Source organism: Microcebus murinus, chromosome 11 (genome assembly GCF_040939455.1).
Source record: "Microcebus murinus isolate Inina chromosome 11, M.murinus_Inina_mat1.0, whole genome shotgun sequence".
NCBI classification, from domain to species: Eukaryota; Metazoa; Chordata; class Mammalia; order Primates; family Cheirogaleidae; genus Microcebus; species Microcebus murinus.
The window spans coordinates 27,061,303-27,086,350 of record NC_134114.1 but is presented as its reverse complement, the minus strand read 5'-3'; the positions used below and the strand labels follow the sequence as shown (position 1 = coordinate 27,086,350).

The 25,048-nt window shown below is 39.0% G+C and overlaps 1 protein-coding gene across 2 annotated transcripts; it reads right to left on the bottom strand.

Moving 5' to 3' along the window:
- Positions 1-985: 985 nt before the first annotated feature.
- On the bottom strand, positions 986-23,744 carry IL7R (interleukin 7 receptor). 2 transcript variants are annotated; one of them, XM_012736424.3, is made up of 8 exons: positions 23,561-23,741; positions 19,530-19,671; positions 10,349-10,506; positions 6,414-6,571; positions 4,261-4,432; positions 3,289-3,382; positions 2,205-2,280; positions 986-1,809 (listed from the first exon to the last, which is right to left on the bottom strand). In XM_012736424.3, the coding sequence occupies exons 1-8, from the start codon at positions 23,640-23,642 to the stop codon at positions 1,315-1,317; spliced, it is 1,377 nt and encodes a 458-aa protein (XP_012591878.2). In that variant the 5' UTR covers positions 23,643-23,741; the 3' UTR covers positions 986-1,314. The 2 variants fall into 2 exon arrangements, with proteins under 2 accessions (XP_012591878.2, XP_075864083.1); XM_076007968.1 differs by lacking the exons at positions 986-1,809; positions 3,289-3,382 and having other exon boundaries at positions 2,201-2,280; positions 23,561-23,744.
- Positions 23,745-25,048: the final 1,304 nt, after the last annotated feature.

Sequence of the window (25,048 nt, the reverse complement as noted above, 5' to 3'; positions counted from 1 at the left end):
TAAAGACAGCAACATCAAACCCCAAGCAAAACCCTGGAGAACCTAAGTTCAGTCCTTCTTGCTTCCCTGTGCTGCTTCTGCCCTGTGCTGTTCTGTGAACCGCCAGGGTCTGGGGCCTGTGGGAGAGGGGTTAGCTGCACGTCCCTGAGCTGACATTGCTCAGATGCCTTGACTGGGTTTGAAATTCATCTAGACCCAGAAAGGTAAGAAGACAAATGTCAAATGTTAATCATATGTCTCTTCTCTGTATCTTCTGTAACATAGCCACAGTTGGTTCACTCATTTCATGTGCTCATAATTCCTTATCCCTGAAGTTTATGGTAACATCCAAGGCTATAGAACTCAGGAAAATTTGGGGATACATTGGTTGGGGCAGTGTCTATACACATGGAAGGGATTATTCCCCACTCATTGGTCAAATGTGCCAGCGTTTAGGATCAGTGACAAGTTCTTCTGGGAATCGTGCATAGATGTAGTTAGGTGGTGGCAGGAAAAAGACTGTGGTCTTGATAACTAGCAAGAAAAATTCTGGGCTTCTAATTCCTTTCCTCTTGAGCTTGTTTTCAGAAAAATGAAATTGAATGGGTTTTGAGTTTTTTTCTTGCCTTCTTCACCTTCTTTTGATATGGCTGGCCTTGGTATTACAAATTGGCTTACATGATAAGCTATATGGTCACCCTGTATTACTGAGGCTTGACACTCAGGAATGAGACAGTCCCTAGTGAAGAGAAAGGTTCTTGGCTCAGGGAACTGCTGCTGGACTCTCAGCCGTCAGATCTTGGCTCCATCCTCCACTGAGTGAATGACTTGGACAAGTTACTTAACCTCTTGATTCTTAATTTAATTATCTATTAAGAGAGAATAATAATAATAATTGCACCCATCTCCTAGGATTATGGTGAGGATGAAATGAGACAAGGTGTGTAGAGCACTTGCATGGCATTGGATAGATGTCCTAACAAGGGACCCATCATTCTTATTCTCCTTTCCTTCTTCCTTCCCTTGCTTTCTTCTTGCCTTCCTCACACTTCCATTATTTTCTTCATTCTTTCTTTCATTCTTTCCTTTTTTTTTAAATAATTGAATCACCAGGTCACCTGAAACCCAGTGACCAAATCAACATAGTAGAAGCAGAATGTCGAGGGTCACTGAACCAGGGAAGAGTGGTCAAAGCCATGTTTCGGAGTCCTATAGACTATGCAGTGGGGTTTTGTCAATTTTCTCTTCTTTGTGCTGGTAGGGAGAGTGAGAGGTCTAGAGTTCTCTCAGTCACTTTTGTTGGTCACAGTGGGTTCATTCTTGGTGTCTCACAATTTACTGGTTTTGGTAGAAGCTGGACATGGTAACATAGGCTTCTTCTGGACTTGGTCCCAGGGAGGTGAGGATGGGTTGTCCCTGAGCAATAGGGTTCAATGTCAGGATTCCCGACTGGAGAGGAAACGGAGGGGGTGGGATGTTGTTCGTAGTCCCTGGGTTAAGCAATAGGCCCTGGTACACATGAGGCCCATTCTCGTCACTCTCTGGGGACCTGGGGCAGGGGAGTATAGTGGCATCACATGCACTGCCATTCCCAGCCAGGCACTCTAGGGGTGACTCTCTTCTGAAAGTTTCTGGGGTGATGACTGTATGCTCAGGTGACCCATTGGGGTCCTGCACACCCCCTCCAAGCCTCTGCTTCTCAGACTCCTCTGGTTGTGGAGGAAAAGCTTCTTGCAGAAAGCCTTCCATTTCATCTTGAGATTGAATGCCATCCACCTTATGAATCTGACAGTCCAAGAAACTTTCAGGATTGAAACTCACATTCAAATTCTGCACAGAAAAAGAGAGAAGGCATTAAGATGGCACCAGAGAGAGGTGTATCACCAGATGTTCAGTTTAGGAAAAGGTCTAGAGAACCTTCTGACAGAGAATTTAAGAGAATTGCCCACATGTTCCTCAGCTGACTCTTTGCTTCTGGAGGTGCTGAGACACTTCAGGGTCTAAAGTGTCCACTGGCTGTGCCCTCCAGCCCTGGGAAGTCTAGAAGTTCTGAGACTTGTATTTCATTTTAGTTCCCTAGTGCAGCTAGCATCTTATGATGGATGCTAGTTACGGGACACATAAAAGACCAAAAGTTGAGGTTCCATGTTCCTTGTCCTGGAATATCATTCTTGGTTACTGGATGCTGCTAACTAGTGCTTTTGTAAGTACCAAAAAACACTTACCTTTCTTGGTTTCTTACACAGTTGTTCAAGAGTCTTTTTATGATCCGGGAGACTGGGCCATACAATAGGCTTAATCCTGAAATCAGAGGACATCAGTAGATGAAATAAATGGCACAGGACATAGGCACAGTGAGACTTTCCATTTATTCTGAGCCAGGAATCAGAGGAGCAGACTTCTAGTCTGGGCTATGCCCCAACTAGGTGGGTTGAGTGGTTGCCATGGTCAAGTGACTTGCTTTCCCTGGGCCTCAGTGCTCTATTAATCCAAGGAGGGTTGTACCAGCTATCACTGCCATTAATCTACTCTGTGAATAAGACATGACAACAACACACCTCTGGGGAAGACCCCTAGAGAGAAGAAGGCTTGCAATGAGGTATTTTCTTTTGTGTGTGTGTGTGTGTGTGTGTGTGTGTGTGTGTGTGTGTTTTGTGGCACTATGGAACTGAGTCATTTGCTCCCATTGTAGGTGTTGTGGTCTTATTCCTTCACTGTACTGGCAGCAACTCTTTTGTTCTAATTTTGGTGGATGTAGAGGATATTTTCTAAGTTGCCCAGGGAAATTGCTTAGTACTTTTAAGGTAGTACTTTACAAATTAGGGTGTTTGTAATCCTGGAGTTATGTAGCCCTGTGCTGAAGACATCTTCCTAGAATATTAAATAACTGATGCATGTTTAAAACATCATTTGTATGGTGAAACAAGCATGGTCCTATCATGGGGTAGAATACAAAGCTCCTATGAATTTGTGTGCTGAAAGTCAAGATTTCAAGTACATTCTACATTTGCCATGGGTGATGCCTTCTACACCCTTCAGAAGACTTTGGAGGCAAAGCTTGGGAAACACTGCCTTAAAGAATTCCTCCTTTGGGAAAAGGTTTGCCTTATGTCCAGTTTATATATTTTTGCCTCTTATAAAATCAACTGTGGAAATTCCCTGGTACCTAAGGATAGAAAGTGATATTGGCCACTACAATTCCTAAAATGCCGTATTCCTCTTTGTAGCCTTCTCATCAATAAATGGGGCTCAAGCTCTTGTGTCTGGGATCCCACACAATCATCTTCACAAATAGTTGAAGAAAGTCACCTTCTTTTCCATAATACACAGGCCAAGATGACCAAGACAGCCACAGAGAAGAAACTAGAAATACTGATGGTTAGTAACACAGGATCCGTCTCTTCTGGAATACAAGGATAGAGGATAGTTAGCATTTAGTAAGCATGCCCTGGGATAGACTTTCAGGACACTTTGAGTTTATTTAGTAATGGGGACCAATTTATATTTTCTTGAAAGTTGCTGTTCAGTAACCAGGATGATGTGCCAGCTTTATCAGGAAATTTTGGCATAAGTGGCACCAACTTGGGTGACCGGGCCCAGAACATCTGCCACCTGAAGTGTAAAGTTATCTAGCGTCAAAGGTGCCACCACTCCTTTCTCTTCTTGACTTTCCACCAAAGGAATGAAGCCAGACCAGAGCAGGGGGCAATGAGCTAGATGTTCACCCCTTAGTCACAGCAAGTTCCAGGATGAGGTTGGGAAGCTGATATAGTAGAATAGTTCCCTCGACTGCCTCCCCCAAAGGAAAAGTAAATGTGAGTGTTTTGGGTCCCTAGGGGACTGCCTGTGCCATGTTCTCTGGCTTTTCTGGCCAGTCTCAGCTCCTAGACCCCAAGGGCATCTTCATCATTTTGGAAAAGGAGACACAGGACAGCCATACCCACCATCAACAAACGTGTTCCCTAGCGGGGTCACAGAGATACCAGCCATTAGGATTCTAGGCTACATGGTTAGCTGGAGGTGGCAGGTGGGGACTTTGTTCAGAATTATTAGCAGTTCCTAGGAATGCCCAGGACAGTAGCTCCAGACAGCCTGCACCAGTTATTAGAAAAAGGACCCCCAGCCCCTGCTTCCTTGTTGTTCATAAAAGGGGCAAAACAGCAGGCAGATCATTCTACAAAGAAAGGGTAGGAATGCCCTGGGGAAGGGGGTCCCAACTCTCACACGTTGACTTTGACATACGAAGCACTCTACTGGAACAAAGACTTTGCCGCTCCTCACCTGCACGCTTGGTCTCCGGAGTTCTGAAGTGGTAACTTGGGCTCCATTCACTCCAGAAGCCTTCAAAATAGTCGGAGGAATAAGGGATGGATCGGACTTTAATCTCATACATGGCATCATCTTGTAGCTTTCTCTGCAGGAGTGTCAGCTTTGTGCTGGACAGATTCACGTGCTGAAGGGTAAAAAGCGCCATGGTATTTTCAGGATGGAAAAAGAGGTGCTTCTTAGATCTCCCAAGCCATTTCAAGTGGAACTCCTTTAGTCACATATGCACTGTCTTCAGGTTCTCTCATACTTATTAGAATAGGACTTTTACTATGTGGAGGAGTCAGCAGCAGAATTAGGGGCAGAGGCTGTGAGCTCATAAATGATGCTGTGAGTGGCCAAGGAGGAGCGTGAAATGCCGGGTGTTTATTCGGATGAGTTAGGCTCTCCCACTTTGGGAGGATGTAAATCACTCCCAGGCTCCACCTTTCTTTCTACACTTCAATATCTTCTTTTTTTTTCCCCTCTCCCTTTTCACGTGCCAAGGGGAGATGAAAGTTTAGGTTAGTGAGCAGGAATCAATTCCCTCCAGAAAGATACCCTTCCACATTGGGAATGTGGACAACAGTCTCCCTGATACTGTGTATTATTCTTAAGAAAAATAAAGCTCTATCAATTTGATAGGTAAAAAGTAGTCCATTTTTATTTATATTTGTATTTATTCAGTAATAAATTTGCTTATACTTATGGAATGTATATATTTCTTAATTTTGAGACTTCTCTAAATTCTTTGTTCATTTTTCTATTGTGATATTTGTCTTTTTAAATGATTTATAAGAGCTCTTTATATATTAAAGATATTAACCATCTGTCAGCTGCATATGTGGTAATTTAATCCTACTTTTCAATATGTCTTACAATTTTGATCATTGTGTTGACATGTATAAGCTTCTACTTTTTATGTGGTCACATTTATCTATCCTTCACTTTCTTCTACTGCTTTTATGCTTAGAATGTTCTTTTTCATGTCAAGATTATATAAACATTTGCCTATATTCTTTTTAGCTTGTTTAGAGTTTCGCTTTATATAATCTCCTTAAATCATCTGTTATTTTGTTGTTATAGGGAGAATATCAGGCATTTAACTAAATTTTTTTCCCAAATAGTTAACTGATTGTTCTGGCACTATTTATTCAAAATTCCTCCTTTATCCACTAGAGTTGCTTTTCTGTTGGTGTGATTTTCAGATGAATAATGAAAGAGGGCAGGATCAAGGTCATCCAGTTAGTGCATGTGTAGGGGGCGGGGCACTTGGGTAGAATGAGAGAGCAGGTGGTTTGGGGCAGGCATTCCCTTTAAACAAGTAGCACAGTGCAGCATGCTGCACACAGACAAGGATGACCTTGGCCTGAGAAAACAGGACAGTAGAAATAAGTAGGCACTCTGCTAGCCTTGAGAAAGAGAAACCATTATCTATTTTCTGTCCCTGTGGTGCAGAAAGAACAGAAGTTATACTAGGAATCTGATAACCTGTGATACTCTACCATTCTCCTACCACCTCCCCAAAACAAATTCCAGGGACTTCCAGATCATTCCAACCTCAAGGAATCATGAATAAATAGTCTAAATAACCCTCTAGATTATAACAGGTAAAAATTAAATTGTTACTTCAAGAACTAAGACCTCGGGCTTTAAAATTAAAACAAAGCAAAGGCAAACATTCCACCTCTCCTCTTTGCCTCATACTGTTCCCACAAGCCCCATAGACCAAACTGTGGCTATGACTTGGTGATCAAACCAAGGGATATTTTTTGCCTGATTTGCCTATGAAAGTGGTATAAGACATGACACTTTTTGAGGCCCCAAATAAACAGGATCAATTTGGTCTCGATCTATATTGTTATCCAACTAACTTGCTTAGAAATATCCTAAAGATAAAACTTAGCGCAAGAAAAATAGAAAAATCAGAGCTAGAACAGAATGCTCCAGGGAAGATCCAGGGTTTTGTGGGGCCTGAAGCCTATACAATGTTGGGAGCTTCTTTCAGTAGAAGGTACATTTTGAAAGCAAAATTGTTTTAGGCCCTCCCAGTGTAAACGCAGGTCTAGGACAGTAACACTTGTAACATTAAGACATTTTCATTTTATAAATGTGGTTGATCTACATACCATCCAGTTGTTTTCAACCTTTTCCTGGCGGTAGGCCACATCGTGCATTAAATTTTTTACATACTTCTTTTGCAAGTGTGATGTATTAAATGTCACCACAAAGTCATTTGCTCCCTCACGATAGACGACACTTATGTTAAAAGGAGCCTCCGGTTTAACTGGGAAAGGAAAACAAATGACATCTGTATAAAGGGCAGTCGAGGAAATAATATTTAAAATATTATTTTAAATAATAATATTTAAACTCCATCTCCTCTGGAAATCACTCCCATCTTTTCTGCATCTGTAACTGGCTAACTCTTTAGAAAGCCATATCTTCTTCCTGGGTGCAAATGCAGACCCTGTTTCCCAGCCTCCCTTGCAGCTGGGGGTGGCCTCATGGGTGATATGAGTGGAAGTCACGTACTCCCACTCCAGGCCAGAGGCACTCCCAGGTGTGACTCCTGTGCTCGGTCCCCTCCCACCACTTGGAGTCTTGCGTTGAAGACGGTGGAGCCACAGGATGGAAGGGGCCCTGAGCACTGATTGGAGGAGCACCACTCACAGCTTAGCAACACCGATTTGGGCTCTGATGTGAGTGCGAAATAAGCTCATGGTGTTTGAGACATCATGTTTGGGGGCTTATTTGTTACAGCAGCCAGTGTTCATTTTACATTAAAACTCATACTCTTTGCCTTTTGCATACTGGGGAACTTTGTTACTAACTAGCTCCAAAGCAGGAGCATTTCAACTTTGAGTCTTCCTTCTTCCAGTAAAATAGGGTTCTATGCTGGAGTCCTCACACCTTGTGTCAGCTACTTAGACCTGGAAGGTCTGCATCCTGCCCCTGGCTCGGAACTTCTGGAGTGGCCTCAGGGGGTCCCCTCTGCCAGCCTCAGCTGTGTCACCTCTGGACTGATCTTGGGCCTCTTCCTTCTGCCTGCCTACCTGCCTGGCAAAGTTGCCGTTAGAATCCCATGTGCCACACACGCTGTGGTGCTGGGGGGAGGCAGGTATTATTTCGGGCAAAGCAAACCCTGAGAAAGGTACTGATTTCCCAACACAAGTGCTGAGATGTCCCTGTCCTGGCCCCTTGGCTGCTTGTTGACCACAGCCTGGGTAGTTAGTTGTCTGGGGCTTGGGCCCCTACTCTGTTTATGTGACTGGTGTCCGCCCCCGTCGTCAATGAAAGGGTGTGTGCTCATTAGACTTTTACTCAGTAGTCTGAGCTGCATTCTAGGCAATCTGAGCTGGACTTCAGACTGACTTACCAGCCCAATAAAATGAAACCTTGGTGACAGAGTTTGGCCCAGTTATTGCAGTCACTTGTCCATTGTGGTGACTGCCTAAGTTTCTCCTGCCTTGCCCTGGATTTACTGAACAAGAAGTGACTCCTGAACCCTCAGATATCTTGTAAAAAGGGAAGTTTATCCTTTTTCACTCTAACATGGGCCACCAAAAGGGAAGCTGCCCTACAGGGAAGCAGGAGGCAAGGTGGTGGGTGGACAGGAATAGCCCGACAGAGAACCCCGGCCACCCTCGAACAAATGCCGGGCCCTTTCTATCCTTCACTCCATTCTCAACACAGCTTTCTGACACAGAAGCCCTGCCCTGTGCCATCTCCCAATAATGGAGGAATTGAGGGAAGAACACACCTACTAAGTGCTGAGTATTTTGCTTATACTGCCTTCAAACAACTTATCACTTATCAGACAACAGAGCTACTTATCACTATACTGATGAAACTTTGTCTCAGAGAAGTTAATTAATGTATGTTGGGGTCTCTATAACATGGTTTAACAGAATTTAAATCCAATTCTGCCTGATTCTGAGGCTCACTCTTCATTTAGCTTTTGTTTCTATACCTGTAATCTCACACTGGATTGTCCACACACTCTCTGGACAGGTCTGCCTCTAGCCCAATGATGTCTTTGAGAAAATTAGGAAAAGGTGCTCATTCCTCAAGCAACATTGTTAAAAGGTGATGTATGCTCATATTGGCCAAATCAGATTTGGCCATGTTTCACTTCCTAAGAGTAAGTCTCTTAGGAATCTGTGACAGTTAATTTTATGTCAATTAGGTTAGGCTATGGTGCCCAGTTGTTTGGTCAAATACCTGTCTAAAAGTATTTTATTTAGAATGATTAAAATTTAAATCAGTAGATTTTGAATCAAGCAAATTATATTTCATAATGGAATTGGTATCAGCCAATCAGTAGAAAGAGCAAAATCTGAGGTTCCTTGAAGAAGCAGCAAGTGTATCTCAAGAATGCAATATAGAAAATCAACTTTAGAGAGTGCTGTGGCGTCGGCCTGGCTCACAGCAACCTCAAACTCCTGGGCTCAAGACACCCTCCTGCCTCAGCCTCTCGAGTAGCTGAGACTACAGGCACACACCAGGGCACCTGGCTAAGTTTTCTATTTTTTTTTTTTTTTTTTTTTGAGACAGAGTCTCGCTTGTTGCGCAGGCTGGAGTGAGTGACGTGGCGTCAGCCTAGCTCACAGCAACCTCGGACTCCTGGGCTCAAGCGATCCTACTGCCTCAGCCTCCCGAGTAGCTGGGACTGCGGGCATGCGCCACCATGCCTGGCTAATTTTATATATATATATATTAGTTGGCCAGTTAATTTCTTTCTATTTGTAGTAGAGACGGGGTCTGGCTCTTGCTCAGGCTGGTTTCGAACTCCTGACCTTGAGCAATCTGCCCGCCTCAGCCTCCCAGAGTGCTAGGATTACAGGCGTGAGCCACCGCGCCTGGCCAAGTTTTCTATTTTTAATAGAGATGGGGTTCGCTCTTGGCTCAGACTGGTCTCGGACTCCTGAGCTCAAGCAATCCTCCCATCTCAGCCTCCCAGAGTGCTAGGATTGAAGGCGTGAGCCACCACGCCCAGCCTAGGTAGCAGTATTTCTGATGTACATCAGAATCATCTGGAGGTGGTTTAAAGAATGCCTGGGTCAGGCGTGGTGGCTCATGCCTGTGATCCTGGCACTCTGGGAGGCTGAGATGGGAGGATCCCTCAGTGTCAGGAGTTCGAAACCAGCCTGATCAAGTGCGAAACCCCGTCTCTGCTAGAATTAGAGAGAAATGAATTGGCCAACTAAAAATATATAGAAAAAATTAGCCAGGCATGGTGGCACATGCCTGTGGTCCCAGCTACTTGGGAGGCTGGGGCAGGAGGATTGCTTGAGCCCAGGAGTTTGATATTGCTGTGAGCTAGGCTGAGGCCATGGCACTCTAGCCCAGGCAACAGAGTGAGACTCTGTCTCAAAAAAAAAAAAAAAAAAAAAAAAAAAAGAAAATCAACTTTAGTTTCCTGCCTTGCAGAATTTGGACTCAAGACCACGCTCTTACCTGAATTTCTAGCCTTCTGCCTTGCTCTACGGATTTTGGAATTGCCAGCCCCCACATACACACAAACCAATTCCTTAACAGAAATTTCTCTCTTCTACCAATCAATCTAGCTATCTGTCTATCTCCTATTGGTTTTCTTTCCTCTGGAGCACTCTGACTAATACAAAAGGCATATTTACTTTTTAAAGTAACATAGCAAGTTAGGCAAACACACTCAGAGTCTGGTGGGGATATGGACAGAGGATTATAGGGAATTCAGGAGAAGGCCCCGTGAGGAAGGAAAGGGCACGTGTGCATGGATGACAGGAGGTCCAGTTCCAGTTAGAAGCATCATGTAGATTTGCTCTTCCCTCAATCTTAGGTGTCACACACTCTCTTTCATAGCTGTGTTCGAAAATACTTATAATTCTTTTGTAGCAGGAATTAGTAGTATAAGGTTCAAATTTTTCATTTTTTAAAAAGTGCATTAGAAAATTTGCCATCATCAATTGCTAATTGTTTCCACCATGTATCTACTTTTAACATACAGAAAGTCCAGAAACTGTGTCTTCAGATATCCAGAAAATGACAGTCATATCTCATATCCTTATATACAACTTCTCACCTATCTTGACTATGTTCATTTTTTTGCAAGTTATACTCTTTTCTCCAAGCTTCACACATATTTCGCTGTCGCCAATCAGTAAGAATTTCTTTGTCTTGATGTAATATACCTCTTGAAGCTTAGTAAAATTCAGGCAGTTTATCTCCAAAAGGGCCCCACTGTAAAACAAAACAGGGAATATGTCTTGATTCAAGCAGGAGTTTTTTTATACAATGGAAAAGTACCATATGTGCATTTCAGTTGCATGGCTGCAATTCTGTCCATAGGTATGTGGGTGGGTGGGTGCATGTTAGAGAGAAAGAATGAATTAAAATAATGTGGCTTTTTGCTGACATTATACTCAGTGATAATTTACTCAGGCATTAGATACAATTGAACCTGAAATAGTTAAAGTATGTTCATGAAGATTATTTTTTAAAAAAACTCTTACTTTTTATGATTGATCATTGAAAAACAAATACTTTGCTTAGATAAAAAGGTAATTGCTGTTTTTATGTTTTATAGGAATAAATGGGAGAAATAAGGGCTGTAGAGAAGCATTGATTAAAAAAGGGCTAAAGGAAATGATAAAATAGTAAGAATTACATACATAACATCACATATACAGAAGGAATTTTCATAGGTAACTTTTGCTGATAAACACTAAGAGGACTGGTCAAGAAGAGAAAGCAAGATGTAAACTACCAACATCTGCAATGTGAGAGGGGAAAGCACTATAGAACATGCAGATATAATAAAGTATAATAAAGAAATTAAAAAACATATTCTAATGCATGCATTGGCTTAGATGTAATGAAAAAAGTTTATAAACACAAATTAGTGTTTATAAGCACTAATATATCAATAGTTTTCTTTCAAAGAAATTAAACTTATTATCAATAAACTTCTTCATTAAGAAAAATCTATGCCTGATGGTTATATGCTGGTGAATTCAATTAAATGTATAAGAAAAAATAGTGCCAATCTTACACAACTTCTCTGAGAAAATAGAAGAGGAATGGACCCTTCCCAATCTATTTTTTGAAACTAGCTTAACTCTGGTAATAAAACCTGGCAAAATTATTACAGAAAAGAAATTTGCAGACATTATCCCTCCAGAATGTATATGCAAAATTCCTCAGGAAAATATTAACACATTGATTTTAATGCATTATGACAAAGTAGGGTGTATCCCAGGAAACCAAAGTAGGTTAAACATTTAAAGATCAATTAACATAATTTGTCACATAAACAGAATAAAAGATATTAATAATCTTATCATCTTCAATTGATGCAGCATCTGACAAAATTCAATGTCCATTCATGATTAAAAACTCTCAGTAGATTAAAAAGAGCAGGGCACTCCTTCAATCAGATAAAGAACATTTACAAAAAGCCTACTGTCAATATCATAGTTAATGGTGAAATTGTGAACATTAGTTATTTGTCTAAGATCAGGAAAAGAAAGAAATATCCATTTTCTCTATTTCTATTAAACAGGGTACAGGAGATTCTGCCAATGCATAAGACAAGAGAAACAAATAAAAGACATACAGATTGGAAAGGAAGAAAAATACTTCCTTTATTTGCAGAAGACATGTTTGTTCACACAGAAAATTATAAAGAATCTCAGATACAACTACAGAAACTAATAGAGTGAATTCATCAAGGCCATTACACAAAAGTCAGTTGTATTTCTATAAGCTAGCATCAAACTATTGGAAAATAAAATTTAAAAATTATAGTTTCATTTATGATAGCAATAGAAATGTGATATATTTAGAAATAAAATTAATTAAAGATGTTCAAGGTCTTTGCACTGGAAATTACAAAACACTGCTGGAAGATATTAAAGGAAGTCTAAATATTCATAAATGGAGAGCTCTGATCAGGGATTAGCAAATTCAATATTGATAACATGAAATTTTCCCCAAGTTGGCCTATATAATATTAATCAAAATCTCAGTAGCATTTTAACAAATTGATAAGCTGATTCTAAAATTATTGTGGAAGTATAAGAAACCAGAAATAGCCAAAGTAATGTTGATTGAAGTAGTACAAATATGGAGGACTCAGAGCATTGGTTTCAAACTCACTATAGAGCTATGATAATCAGAACCATTTCATACTGTCATAAGGATAGATAAATTGATCCATAGAAAGAATAGTAGAGTTCAGAAATAGACTCATACGTATGAGGCTAATTAATTTTAAATGCAGACACCCGATAGATCCAAGGAGGCATAGAAACTCTTTTCAGCAAATTACCCTGAGATAACTGAATAAATGTATGGAAAATATGCACCCTAATCCCAAACAATTATACATAGATTAAGACACAAATATAAAGGCTAAAACTATAAAACATTTGGAAGAAAACATAGGAAAATATCTTTCCAACTTTGGGAGTAGGCAAAGATATCTTAGCAAGAACACAAAAAGCACTAAACATAAATGAATAAAAAAGTTATATAGGACTTCATCAAAATGAAAAAAATCTCTTGCTTATTAAAATAAACCATAAGAAAATGCAATGGCAAGCTTTAGACTGACAGAAAATAGTTCCAATACATATATCTGGCAAAGTAATTGTATCCGGAACATATAAAGATCTACTATCCATCAATAATAAAAGGACAAATAACTTTGTGATTTCAACAGATACTTGCCCAAAAAAGATATTCAAATGGCCAAATACTTGAAAAGGTGTTCAACATTTGTTATTTGATAAATGAAAATTAAAATCACAATGAGATACTATTCCAAACTCAAGTGTTGGAAACAACGTGTGACTCTCATACATTGCTAATAGTATAGTATGATGGCTTTGGAAAACTGTTCCTTATGATGTTAGTTGTGCTCCTACCTTATGATACAGCAATTCTATTCTGAGGTTTTTTTTCCCCAGAGAAATGAAAATGTATATTCACATACTGATTTGTAAAAGAATGTTAATAACTTAAAAAATCAATAGCATCTCAAACTTCAAAAACCACTTCATAAAGACCAAACTTCATAAAGTCCATTATGAGGAGAAAGGATTAAAAATCTGTGGTATATTTATACAGTGGAATTACTGCTCAGCAGTTGAAAAGATGGATTACAAAATGTGCATCGTCAACATGGCTAAATCTGACAAACATTGTGTTGAATTCAGACAGAAAAGTATGAACGGAATTATTCCATTTAGAAGAACTATCAGAAACTGGTAAAACCCAAGGGTAATATTAAATAGAATTCAGAATTATGATTGCTCCTGGGGCAGACAGGTTGACTGGAAGAGGACATAAGTCATCCTTTTAGGGCAAAAGAAATGCTCTATATCTTGAATGATGGGTCAGCTATATGTCATAGACATTTTTCCAAACTCAAAATTTGAACATTTTCCCATTAGTAAATTTTACTCTCAAAATGAACTGTCCTCAAAAAAAGAAAGTAAATCAATTAATAATATGAAAATTAAAGAATAATGCAGTTATACATTCTTGTTGTAGAAGTAATTAAACAAAGTGGAATAAAAGTAAAATTACAGTTTTCCTTCCTTCCCAACCCTCAATCTAATTTCTCTCTCCTGTGATAACCACTGTTACCAGTTTGCTTTTCCTATGTGTTCTTTACAACTCAGCTAAATAGCTCTAAAAAGAGGTATAACTGTATCAAATTGGAAGTGAGAATCTTGGCAGAAAAAAGTACCTCTGTGTAAGTTTGCTTACATGAAAGAATTGTTCCCATTAACCAGATATTTTTGTTTAAGTTCCAAGGGCTGTGTTCCAGGAAGGTCCTCTGCTGTCTACAAGCCAGAATGTGTGTCGAGTCTTCTTTAGTGAATTGAATGTGTGTATACTCTTCTCCTGCCCGTGCTCAAGCGAGTCCTTTTTAGAATGGTTCCGGTACTCCGTAGAGAAAGAGGAACTTGTCTGCGCATGGCTTCAGGTGAGCTGGCCCTGGGGTTAAAAGCTGAGGAGAACTCGCAGCTTTAGGTACAGAATCTTTCACTTTTGGACTACTGTGATCTTTGAGTGACAGGTTAAGCTCCTGCATTCATGAATACTAGAGATTGGTCGAGAAATTTTGTTAATTAACTGGCCAGTATGTTGAATGTTTGTGTGACATTCCTTAAAATTGTCCTCTCAAAATATAACTTTTGTTAACTGCTGTCTTTTGGGATATACAGTTTGCTCAGGCTTTGAATTTTGTGTGTGTGTGTGTGTGTGTCAGAGTTTTTAGAGGGTTGTGTCTATTGTTGGGGTAGATGGATTTTCCCACTTGGAACCAAGTGAAAATAGAAAGCGAATTTTAAGGTAAGCTAGATGGATATCAGGGAACGAGCTTTGGATGAACACCAGGTAGAAAGGTCTGAAGACGGCAACATTGTCATGATTTGATAACTAAGAATAGAAGGGAAGCATTGGGGGCAGAGTCTCATTTCTGAATTTTAGGTAAATGTGATGTGGGGAAACTAGAAGGACAATGGCTTTTAGTTCAATCCTTGAATTTAGAATGTATTTCTAAGAAAAGCATGTGTGGAATATCTAATTATAGTTGCTAAACCTGGTACTGCTGGGAGTTTAAAAAGTATCTAAAATGGTCTTCTCAGCTCATTCCCACTTTTTGGAGAGTGAGATTTATGAGCAATGGACAATCAAGGATCACCACATGGCTATCCTGTGAGACTTGGAATCCGTTTAAGGGATCTGAACTTGAGGAGCTACTCCCTGTGGGTTGTGGCCCACTCTGGAAGACTAAGATAAATACTGTGGACTAGAGTACTCAGCCTTATTTTGTGCCACTGCCCCTAGCTTCAGGCAAATGAAGGAAACTTAGTGTCCCTCATTAAGTGTCCAACTCAGTGCAATCCAATTCAATCCAAGTCAATTAAAACAACTTACTTGGCTGTAACCATGTATTGTTAGGGTTAGGAATGTTCTAGTGCCACACTACCCAACACAATAGTCACCACATCATATATAGTTATTGAACACTTGAAATGTGGGCAGTCCAAGCTGAGATGTTATCTTAGTGTAGGATACGCGTTAGATATTGAAGATTTAGTATGAAAAAAAGAATGTAACATATCTCATTAATATTTTTATTTGTATTGATTACATGTCGAAATGGTAATATTTTGGATAGATTAGATTAAATAAAATATTAAAATTAATTTTACCTATTTCTTTTTTTAAAAATGTGGCTACTAGAAAACTTAAAATTACCTAAATGGCTCATTCATTTGTGAATTGCCAGGTATTTCTAGTGGACAGAGCTATTTTAGTGTTCTGGGGGGAGAAAGAACACCGCAAATATCCAAGTAATATCATAGGCTAGTGAATTTGAGCCTAGGGGACCCATTTAGGGGACTTCAACCCTGAGCCACTCACACAAATCTCCTGGTTCCATGTAATCTGATTCTTAACCTCACCTCCACCCTCCTAAACCTAGAATTTCTCTTGTTGGTGCAAACAAATATTTCTGTGGAAATACAAACCAAACCAAACCAAACAAAAAAACCCCACAACTATTGCTTTCATTTCTCAGTTGGCCCTGAAAGACAGAATCTAGTTCAAAAATACTCAACAATTTTAGGGGCTAGTATGGTTTACTGTAGAAAGGACTAAATTAACAATACTTGACAGATAATGCTGGTTAAACCTAGTATATCATCAGGGTGCAGCCTGTGATGGTGTTGGTAATTGTTGAAAACAAGAAATGACATATTTGAAGTGTTATTTGTAGGCAGCACATGGGAGTGATTGTGGTACCCCCAAGAATGTGGAAATAGAGGAAATACAATTACTTTCTGAGAGCAGATTATGAAAACTATGCAAACACTTAAAAAGAAAGGCCTCAAATTAAAATTTTTGTTGGGTCTATGCAAGTAATATACATGAGAGAAGAAGTCCTAACTTCAAGACTGAGAATTTATTTTTTTTGAGACTGGGTCTCATTTTGTCACTCAGGCTGAAGTGCAGTAGTGTCATCATAGCTCACTAACCTCAAACTCCTCCTGGGCTCAAGTGATCCTCCTTCCTCAGCCTCCTGAGTAGCTGAGACTACAGGTGTACACCAGCATGTCTGGCTAATTTTTCTATTTTTGGTAGAGAGAAGGTCTTGTCCTTGCTCAGGCTGGTCTTGAACTCCTGGCCTCAAGTAACCCTCCCACCTTGGCCTCCCAAAGTGGGAGATTACAGACGTGAGTCACTATGCCTGGCCAAAACTGAGATTTAATTTTCCATCTGTAAGAATCAGCCAGAATTCTGTTCCTACTACTTTTTGCTGTACGGGTCTAGTATTATCAGATATGATTTTTAAAAGAGATACTGAGAGTTTTAAATGCTGGGAACTAATTAAAAAAAAATTAAACACATTGTGATCTGAACCAAATAACTCTAGACTTAAAATCAACAAACATATTATCTTTGTTTTGCTTCTATATCAAGTAACATTTTGATGATATTTTAATGAAAATTGAACCATACTGAGATGACTAAGGATCATTTACAGACACATACCATATGCCAGACACTCATCCCTTCTACCCCAGTGCAAGGCAGTGGTTATGATCGGAGAGTTCAAATGACCCCCAGGTCACAGAGTTAGTTAAGTGTTGCTATTGGGATTCCAACCCAGGTACCTGTTTCCAGAGTCTCTCTGTTGTCACTCAAGGCACCTGAAATCTGGCTAGAACTTTGGTGAATGAAAAATTTTCAGGCCTCCCAGTCAAGGTGAATTTATATTGATATGCAACCTATTAGCCTTCTCTGCTCCCCTCCCCTGATGCCAAATCCTATAGGTCCTGAGCCCAGTAAGAATATTTGGATCTCTATGATATTTGCATTTGTTAGTGTGAAATAGTCTGGCATGCTGGTAATTCAAATCTGTCAGTTTGGTTATTGCAAACCTCTCTCCGAGATCTGCTTATTGAACACCAACTAAATTACTTACTAAGCCTGGGACACTGGTGGTCAGATCCGGGGCAGTTGGTAAATGTATTGCCCGCTGAGAGATGGCAGCAAGTGTCTATCACCTGTGTAATGACTTCATCAGCATGTACCATTTTGAATAAATTTCAATTTCTTCTTTATAGATTTATATTAGCAGAAAAAACAGACCAATAGAGCTAGTTTCACAGTGAAAAAGAAGCCCAACCTAACTAGCAAACAGAGTGTTCTGTTTAATTGAAAATATTTTTTTTTTTTTTTGAGACAGAGTCTCGCTTTGTTGCCCAAGCTAAAGTGAGTGCCGTGGCGTCAGCCTAGCTCACAGCAACCTCAAACTCCTGGGCTCAAGCAATCCTGCTGCCTTAGCCTCCCAAGCAGCTGGGACTACAGGCATGTGCCACCATGCCTGGCTAATTTTTTCTATATATATATATTAGTTGGCCAATTAATTTCTTTGTATTTATAGTAGAGATGGGGTCTTGCTCTTGCTCAGGCTGGTTTCAAACTCCTGACCTCGAGCAATCCACCCACCTCGGCCTCCCAGAGTGTTAGGATTACAGACGTGAGCCACTGCGCCTGGCCTGTTTAACTGAATTTAATTTGAGATGCATTGTCTTCTCTGAACCTGAGATGCATGAATCTCCCCCTGAAGCTGTAGACACCTCTGATGAAAATGGCTGCTTTCTAGAAATACTTTAATCCACCAGAGTTCATATTTACTGCTTTCCACTGAAAGCGTGCCTTTGACAATCCCTTTCCAACTCAAATACCTGAATGCAATTGGAAAACCCAAATGGAGGCTCCAGACAGTTTAAAATATGACAAGGAAAATCAAGAGATACATTAAAGTGGACAGAAAGGTCAACTTTAGCTTGGCCAAGAGAAACCACAATGAACACAGCTGTCTACCACTAGCTGGTTGGAGAACCCAAAGTCAAACCTCTGTGTGGGAGGGTGTTTTGCCCATAATAATGAGTGCATTGTTTGAATGAGTTGTTTGGCTGCTTTAGTGTAGTCCAGTTGCAGCCTAGATAGTGGACATTGTAGGCTCCTGTTCTTTTGACATATTTTATTTCTGGAAAGTGTGTTAGAGAAGTGAACTAACAAAGGCAGACTGAGAACATACTACAGTATTCAAGTCCAAAATCGTATTTATCCAATGACTGTAGCAAGAAGCACTTATGAATAGATTCTGGAAGCTTCGTAAATTAATGTAAAATGGAATGCAGGGCTCTTGGACTCAGTGTCTATGGAATTTAGGAAGCCCTCTTTTGCTACTTGTGGATCTTGACTTACTTTCCTCACTAGGAAACTAACTAAAAATTAGGTCATCTAATAAGAATTTGGAGACAGACACAAGTCATAATTTCAAGTTAGAGTATTTTTTCAAGTTACCCGAGATAGCAACTCTTGGCAACAGGAGATGATTTGTGAAAGAGGAAGAAGGTAAATCTTCCTGAGCTCTTTACTAAACTTTCAAGCCAAAGACTTTTTTCCTTTATTCTGAGGACTAATGAAACCAAGCGCCCACTTATTCCTGTAGATTTTTAGAAAATTACATTGAGAGGATCATCTGAAGTCCAACTGTGTCAAGAGGGTAGAAGTGAGGTCAATATTAACAGAATTATGATTTAGTGTCTCTTCTGCATTACTCATCATACGCTGAATGACTATTCTGAGTGCTTTGCACATTATTAAACTATTTAATCATCATACCCTTCCTATGATGTAGCTTATCTCATTTTATAGGTGGGGAAACTGAGGCATAGATAAGTTGCATAACTTGCAACTTAAAGAAAGCTCATAAACATTGGTATTGATATTAGAAACCAGGCAACTTCACTCCCAAATGCAACTTGAAGACACTAGGTTATCATCCCATGTTGGGCAAACAAATTTTTTTGTGAGGAGCATTCTAGGAAAACCAGGATGTAAATTGTACAATGAAGTAGGGAAAGATGTTAAATCTCTAAGGTCCATAGCTATGGAGTAGCTATGGAGTACTATGGAGTAGGGAAAGATGTTAAATCTCCAAGGTCCATAGGAGCATTTGGCTGTAGCCCCCGAACATGAAAGATAAACGTGAGAGTTGCTTTGCTTCAGTCGTGGTGAAGGACAAAGAGTTTTAGGAGGTTTTTGTAAATTCATTAGATTTTAACATTTGTTAATTAGGCCACACACTCTTTCCTTTGCAGCTATGGAAAAGAGCACATGAAAAGAGAGACACAGGATTTCTAAATATCCTTGAAATCACCATTACTTACCATATTTCCAGTTCTAGATTGGTGCTATTGATGTCTGGGTCGTCAAAAGTACAGGTCAGTGAGTGATGAGACCTATTCACTTCCAACTGACTATAGCAAGAGAAAGAGTAGTAGTCATCCAGTTCTGCATCTTCCAAGTCTCCTAGGGAGTAACAAACATGCAGGCTGTTAATAAAGCAAATATATGCATATTTTTGAAGTCTGGCATCACATTAATAAAATGGCAGAACATTGTGGCAGACACAAAGGAGTGATTACATTTTAACTAAAGAAGAAAAGCCCACTGGCAACGACAAGAAAATGGTTTCAAAATGAACAAACAAAAACCAAAACCTAAAACAATGCATGCAGAGTTTTCTAACATAAAAAAAGTGCATCACAATTAATAAGTAATCTCCAAATATTTATCCATTAGAGAACTAGAAAGAGGCACTGAAAAGACTTTTTCGTTTATTCAAACTGGAATTTCTTCTGCTACACTTGTTTACATTGAAATGTTTGTATATTTCAAATACGAGATACTTTATTTCTATTATTTGTATGACAGTTAATCTAATTTTTGATTGTATTATTAATATTCATTTATTCCTTCCCAAGAATTATTTTTTTGCCAAAGGAAGGATTATAGCTGTCTTATAGTCAGATATTCACGTTTTTAAGGGATTGCTTTTTCTTGCCTAAAAGGTATCCCAATTAAAAGTAGCATTGATTATCTCCATTGTGTGACTATATTTAAGGCAACGTGTCTTATACTATTGACTGAGATAAATGGGATAAGAAAAAATTAGATCTCGCTTGACTCAGATCTAGTAGACCTTCTTGTGAATGTTACACATACTGCTTTTGTTCTAGATTCTTCTTTTATAGATACAGTATCTTATAGGCACTAGCTAGATTCTGGAAGAAAACAATGGAATCAGATTATTTTTGCTACCACTTTGGAAAGTACAATTTGTCACAAATAGTATTCAATTTCTTAAGCTAGGTTGTAGAGCATATGATTAAATGGATATTTTGTATGTATAATTAATAATATTTAATAGAAAAATGAGACAGAAAAAATATGTCAGCAAATATACTCCAACTAGTACCTGAGAAAATAGTAACCAAGCTATTCTCAGAGTGGTTGAGTGTGAGCTTATGACTGATTCTAGGTATAATGTTTTGGTTAATCAATACTAGAAATTGGATGCTTCTAAGGCTTTAAATTAGATACAGAATATACTAAAATTGAATATCAATTGAGTGCCCCAGAGGCCATGGGCTGTCCAAACAATGCTTTCTTTACTTAAATAACCTAGAAGTTCTGTGGGAAAGTTAATGAAGTTGATTGTGAATGGACTAACCACTTGAGCAATGGGTCAATTTAGACAAAGCAACAAATCAATTAGATAAGAGCTGTGGGCACTGTTCACAGCCATGGGCATTTGTCTTTCTGGCCATTCCCAGAATCCATCCAGCTCACAGTTCTGCCACTAGCAAAGGCTCCTAATGTAATTTTGGTAGGGTATGGCCCTGCTCCTGATGGCAGTGTGAAATAATGAGGGGCAGCCCACCATTTAGGTCTTGCATTTTAAAGCACATTCATTCCTAATTTTGTAGACTTAGATCTCTTCCATAAGAGATGGCAACCTTCTAAATGGAATAGCTCTTGCCTTCCATGGCAGTCCTCTCATTGTCTTGACCTTTTCTCTTCTTTGGACCTTCTGCCTATCCTGTACACAGCGCATACATTACTATTCAGATTCAGACATCCTGTGGGTCAGCTTTGTCTCCACAATTCTTCACTATACAGGTAAACCAGAAACAACACGCTCTAGAAAATGCTGGGCACCAGCAAAACAAAGGACTCCCATTAACCTTAGCCATTAAGTCTGGAAAAGCATGCCTACTGTATACTCTCATGTAATATACAAAGCACCATTTATACAATTTTTTTCTGCACTTAAAAGAGCTGTGTTTTAAGAAGTAATTCATTGGCTCTTTAGCAGGTGTTATTGGGCAAAATTGCCTTGTAACCTGGAAAAATTCCCTTCAATTACTTGTAAAGTTGTGTAGCATTTTACAAAGAGAATGTTCTACATGGCACAAGCTGAAAATTCTTAGGGAAAAGTAGTGTATACAGTGGTTAAGACCTATAGTGTCAGAACTGGACAGATGTGAGTTTAAATCCCAGTTACTCTTCTTTGTAGCTGTGGTACTCTGCCAGGTACCCAACCTTTCTGATATTTAGTGTTCTCAAAAATAAACTCATGAAGAATCATTAAATGGAAATATACGAAGATTTGGCTTAGAACACACTAAGCACTCAACAAGGGTTAGCTATGACTATTATTTCTGAGAAATAAGAAAGAAAAGGTAAAATGAGAATTCTAATTCTGAAAACATACATGAAACATTGGGATTTTTTTTGAAAAGAGTACTATGTCAATTGAAGGCGTTGGTATCACTATGGTTTTGAAATTATAGAGCTTTTGAACAGTGAGTCAATCTACTATTTTTTGAGTGCTCAATAATTAATATTATTAATATTTAAATAGATATCTATTTAAATTTTTATTCATAAAAATTTAAATAGATAAAAAAATTGGAATATGTATAATAGGCAAGGCAGTGTGGTTTCCTACTGAATGGATAGAGTTAGTTAATTAACAGGTTAAAATGGTTTGGATTTTTAAATAAGTATTTCTTTATTCTCTCGATTGTACTTGTGGTTATCAAGAGAACTAACTTATCTTTCAATAAGCAGCAGCTGACGGTAAATTCCTTACACCCCAAACTGTAAAGTATTTTGATATGATTGTGTGGATAGGTGGCTACAGATCTTAGGGAGGAAAATCTGAAATTTAAAAAGTTGAAGTGAAAATCTAGTTTTCAATTAGAATTCTTATTTCTTTTAAAAATAGTATGATCACCAGGGAGAAACAGAGAGAATATATTACACCAGAAGAGAGCAAGATTTATGTGTTTCCTGCCACGCATCTTTGTATAAACCCCCATTTAGCCAACATTTAGCACAGGATAATGATCATCCCCCACAAAATGATTCACATGGTCACACTGTGAAAAATGTCAACTCTCTGACAACTCCCTTAATGAGAAAATTCTAGGGATTTCCATCCTTAGTAATTACATGCCTCAAAATATCTAAGCTGAGTCATCAAGCTGATGTGTTTGATATTGTCTATAGGAAAATACTTTCTAACTCTTAAAGTGAAAGGGTTTCATTTGCAGGAACAAATTGGTGGCCTAAGTTCCTAGGTGGTTCTTGCTGCTGCTGGACACTTTTGCCTAGTTTTGTTGTAATGACAATGTATTTGCTTTGTAGGCAAGATCTGCTCCTAGGTACTAAGTATCTTAAGGATCTCAAGGAGAATTCTTATATACGTTAAATTTGTTGATGGGAAGGCAGTTAAGTGTATTTCAACAAGACAACTCACTGAGAACTTTTTCCCCTCAGTTATTTACTAAGACTCTCAAAACTCTTTAGTTTTGAATCTATCAAAACTAAAGTACATTGAAGACATTTAAAAATATTTATAGAATGTCTACTCTGTTCTAGACACATTTTGGTGCTGGGGAAATAGCACTTGTCAACACAGGCAAAGCTGTTGTTTCTGGACATTATTTTATCCTAAAATTTATGCATTTGGAACCTCTTAAAAAGCCAAAGAAAAAATCCAGCTTGATTTCCTCACAAGGTAAAATCTCCTTGGAGATTTTCCAACAAGCACAACTGTAGCGTCCATATGGGTGCTCCTTTTGTGAGAGCAGAGGAATCAACAGACATTTAAGATCCACATTTTGAGAGTCCAATGCCTTCCTTCTGGACAACACTGAGGCCTTATATGCCACCCACAGTACTGTCCCCATCCTCCTGGCCTGGGGTCAGAACATACAAGGCGAATACGTGGTAAGTGCTCAATCTCCATCCAACCCGGTGCCCGACTCAGGTCTGTCAGAGAACTGAGTAACCTGAAGGTGTGCTAGAGATCATCCAAAATCCTTAAGAAAAGTAAGAAATGACTCACCATTCTGTGCATAGCCACTTTCTCCAGAAACGACTTGAAGTAAATAAAAAACCATACCAAAAGCTGTACCTAGAATTGTCATTCTGAGAGAGAAAGAGAAGAGAGAAGAGACGTGTGAGCCTGTGTGTACGAAATGAATGGGGGGGCGGAGAGAGAGGGAGAGTCTTAGATCTACAGCTTTATACTTATTTAACCACAGACAGGGGGAAGTATAAACACAGCAAAAAAGTGGGCAAGTTCCAGAAACAGGAAGTCTGAGTAAAATTATCGCTGCTGTAAGCAGAGGTAGAGAACATGAAGAGAAAGAGTATTTTATTTTATTATGCCTTTCTGATTTTCCTTGCAGCTCCAAACTTACTGTGCTTACTTCAAAGTAAGGTGCTAGATTCAAATCTAGCCTCCAGCTATTTCAGGCTAGGGCCCACTTTAAAAGAATCACAAGTCAAAAATTGAAACTTACAAAACTAATCAATTGTTTGTTTGGGGTAAGTGTTGCTTTAAAGAAAGATTCTGCGCTTTATGAAGTAATTTATTGTAGGTTTAATTTAAATAGCTTACTGCCAACCTTCTAACCTTCACAAGAACTGCAATTTCCCTCTTTTGTTCTCTGTGTATCCCTTGTACTTACTCATACTTCACCCATCATAGTAGGCATTCAAGAATTATTTGTTTAATGCAAAGGTTGGAATACTATGGTCTAGGGACCAAATTTGGATCACTACCTGTTGTTGTAAATAAAGTTTTTATAAATAAATCCAGCTTTATATCCTGACATTGGAGATTTTCCAATAAGCACAATTGTAGTGTCTATATGACTGCTTTTTAATAAGAGCAAAGGTATCAATCAACACTTAAAATCCACATTTTAAGATTCAAATGCATTACCCATTTGAATATTATCTAAAGCTGCTTTTGTGCTACAGTGGTAGAGTTGAGTAGATGAGACAGAGCTTGTATGATGCTTGAAGCATAAAATCTTTTCCATCTGACCTTTTGTAATGTCAGTTTGCTGACCTCTTGTTTAAAGGATAAAATAGTTACTTTATTAGTGTACTTCAAACAGGATTTTATTTGTGAAAATCTGGTTACCACACAATTTTTCAGGAACATATAGTACATACAAACTACACTCCTACCTAGGTATACGGGGCAGACGTCTGAGACTATGACATAGATAATTCAGACTCCCCCTAAACTTGTATGCCAATCAAAATACTTCTCAATGTGGCCTCGTGGTTAAACTGGTGGTGTTTGTTAAGCCTGGCTGACTTCTTAATAATTGTTGGATTTTTTTCAATGAGCCATTATCAGTGTTAAAAGGCACAGGTTGAGAGCTGCCCTATCACCAATAGACAGAAATGCCTCCTGTAAAATACAGGTCTGCTTATGTCTGCAAATGAAATCTTGATTTAGGCCATAGAGCACCACTCTCCTGATTCACAGTGGCTCTCTTTTGGAAAGAAGCCACAAGACTGTGATTGAAATGTG

What these genes read in the sequence shown, in the direction of transcription:
- IL7R (XM_012736424.3), bottom strand. Translation starts at nt 23,642, where the DNA reads ATGACAATTCTAGGTACAGCTTTTGGTATGGTTTTTTATTTACTTCAA. An exon ending in AATCTAGAACTGGAAATATG is followed by an intron (nt 10,507 to 19,529) that starts GTAAGTAATGGT and finishes TTTGTTTTACAG; the next exon opens with TGGGGCCCTTTTGGAGATAA. An exon ending in TGTGTAAGAAACCAAGAAAG is followed by an intron (nt 1,810 to 2,204) that starts GTAAGTGTTTTT and finishes TTTTCTGTGCAG; the next exon opens with AATTTGAATGTGAGTTTCAA.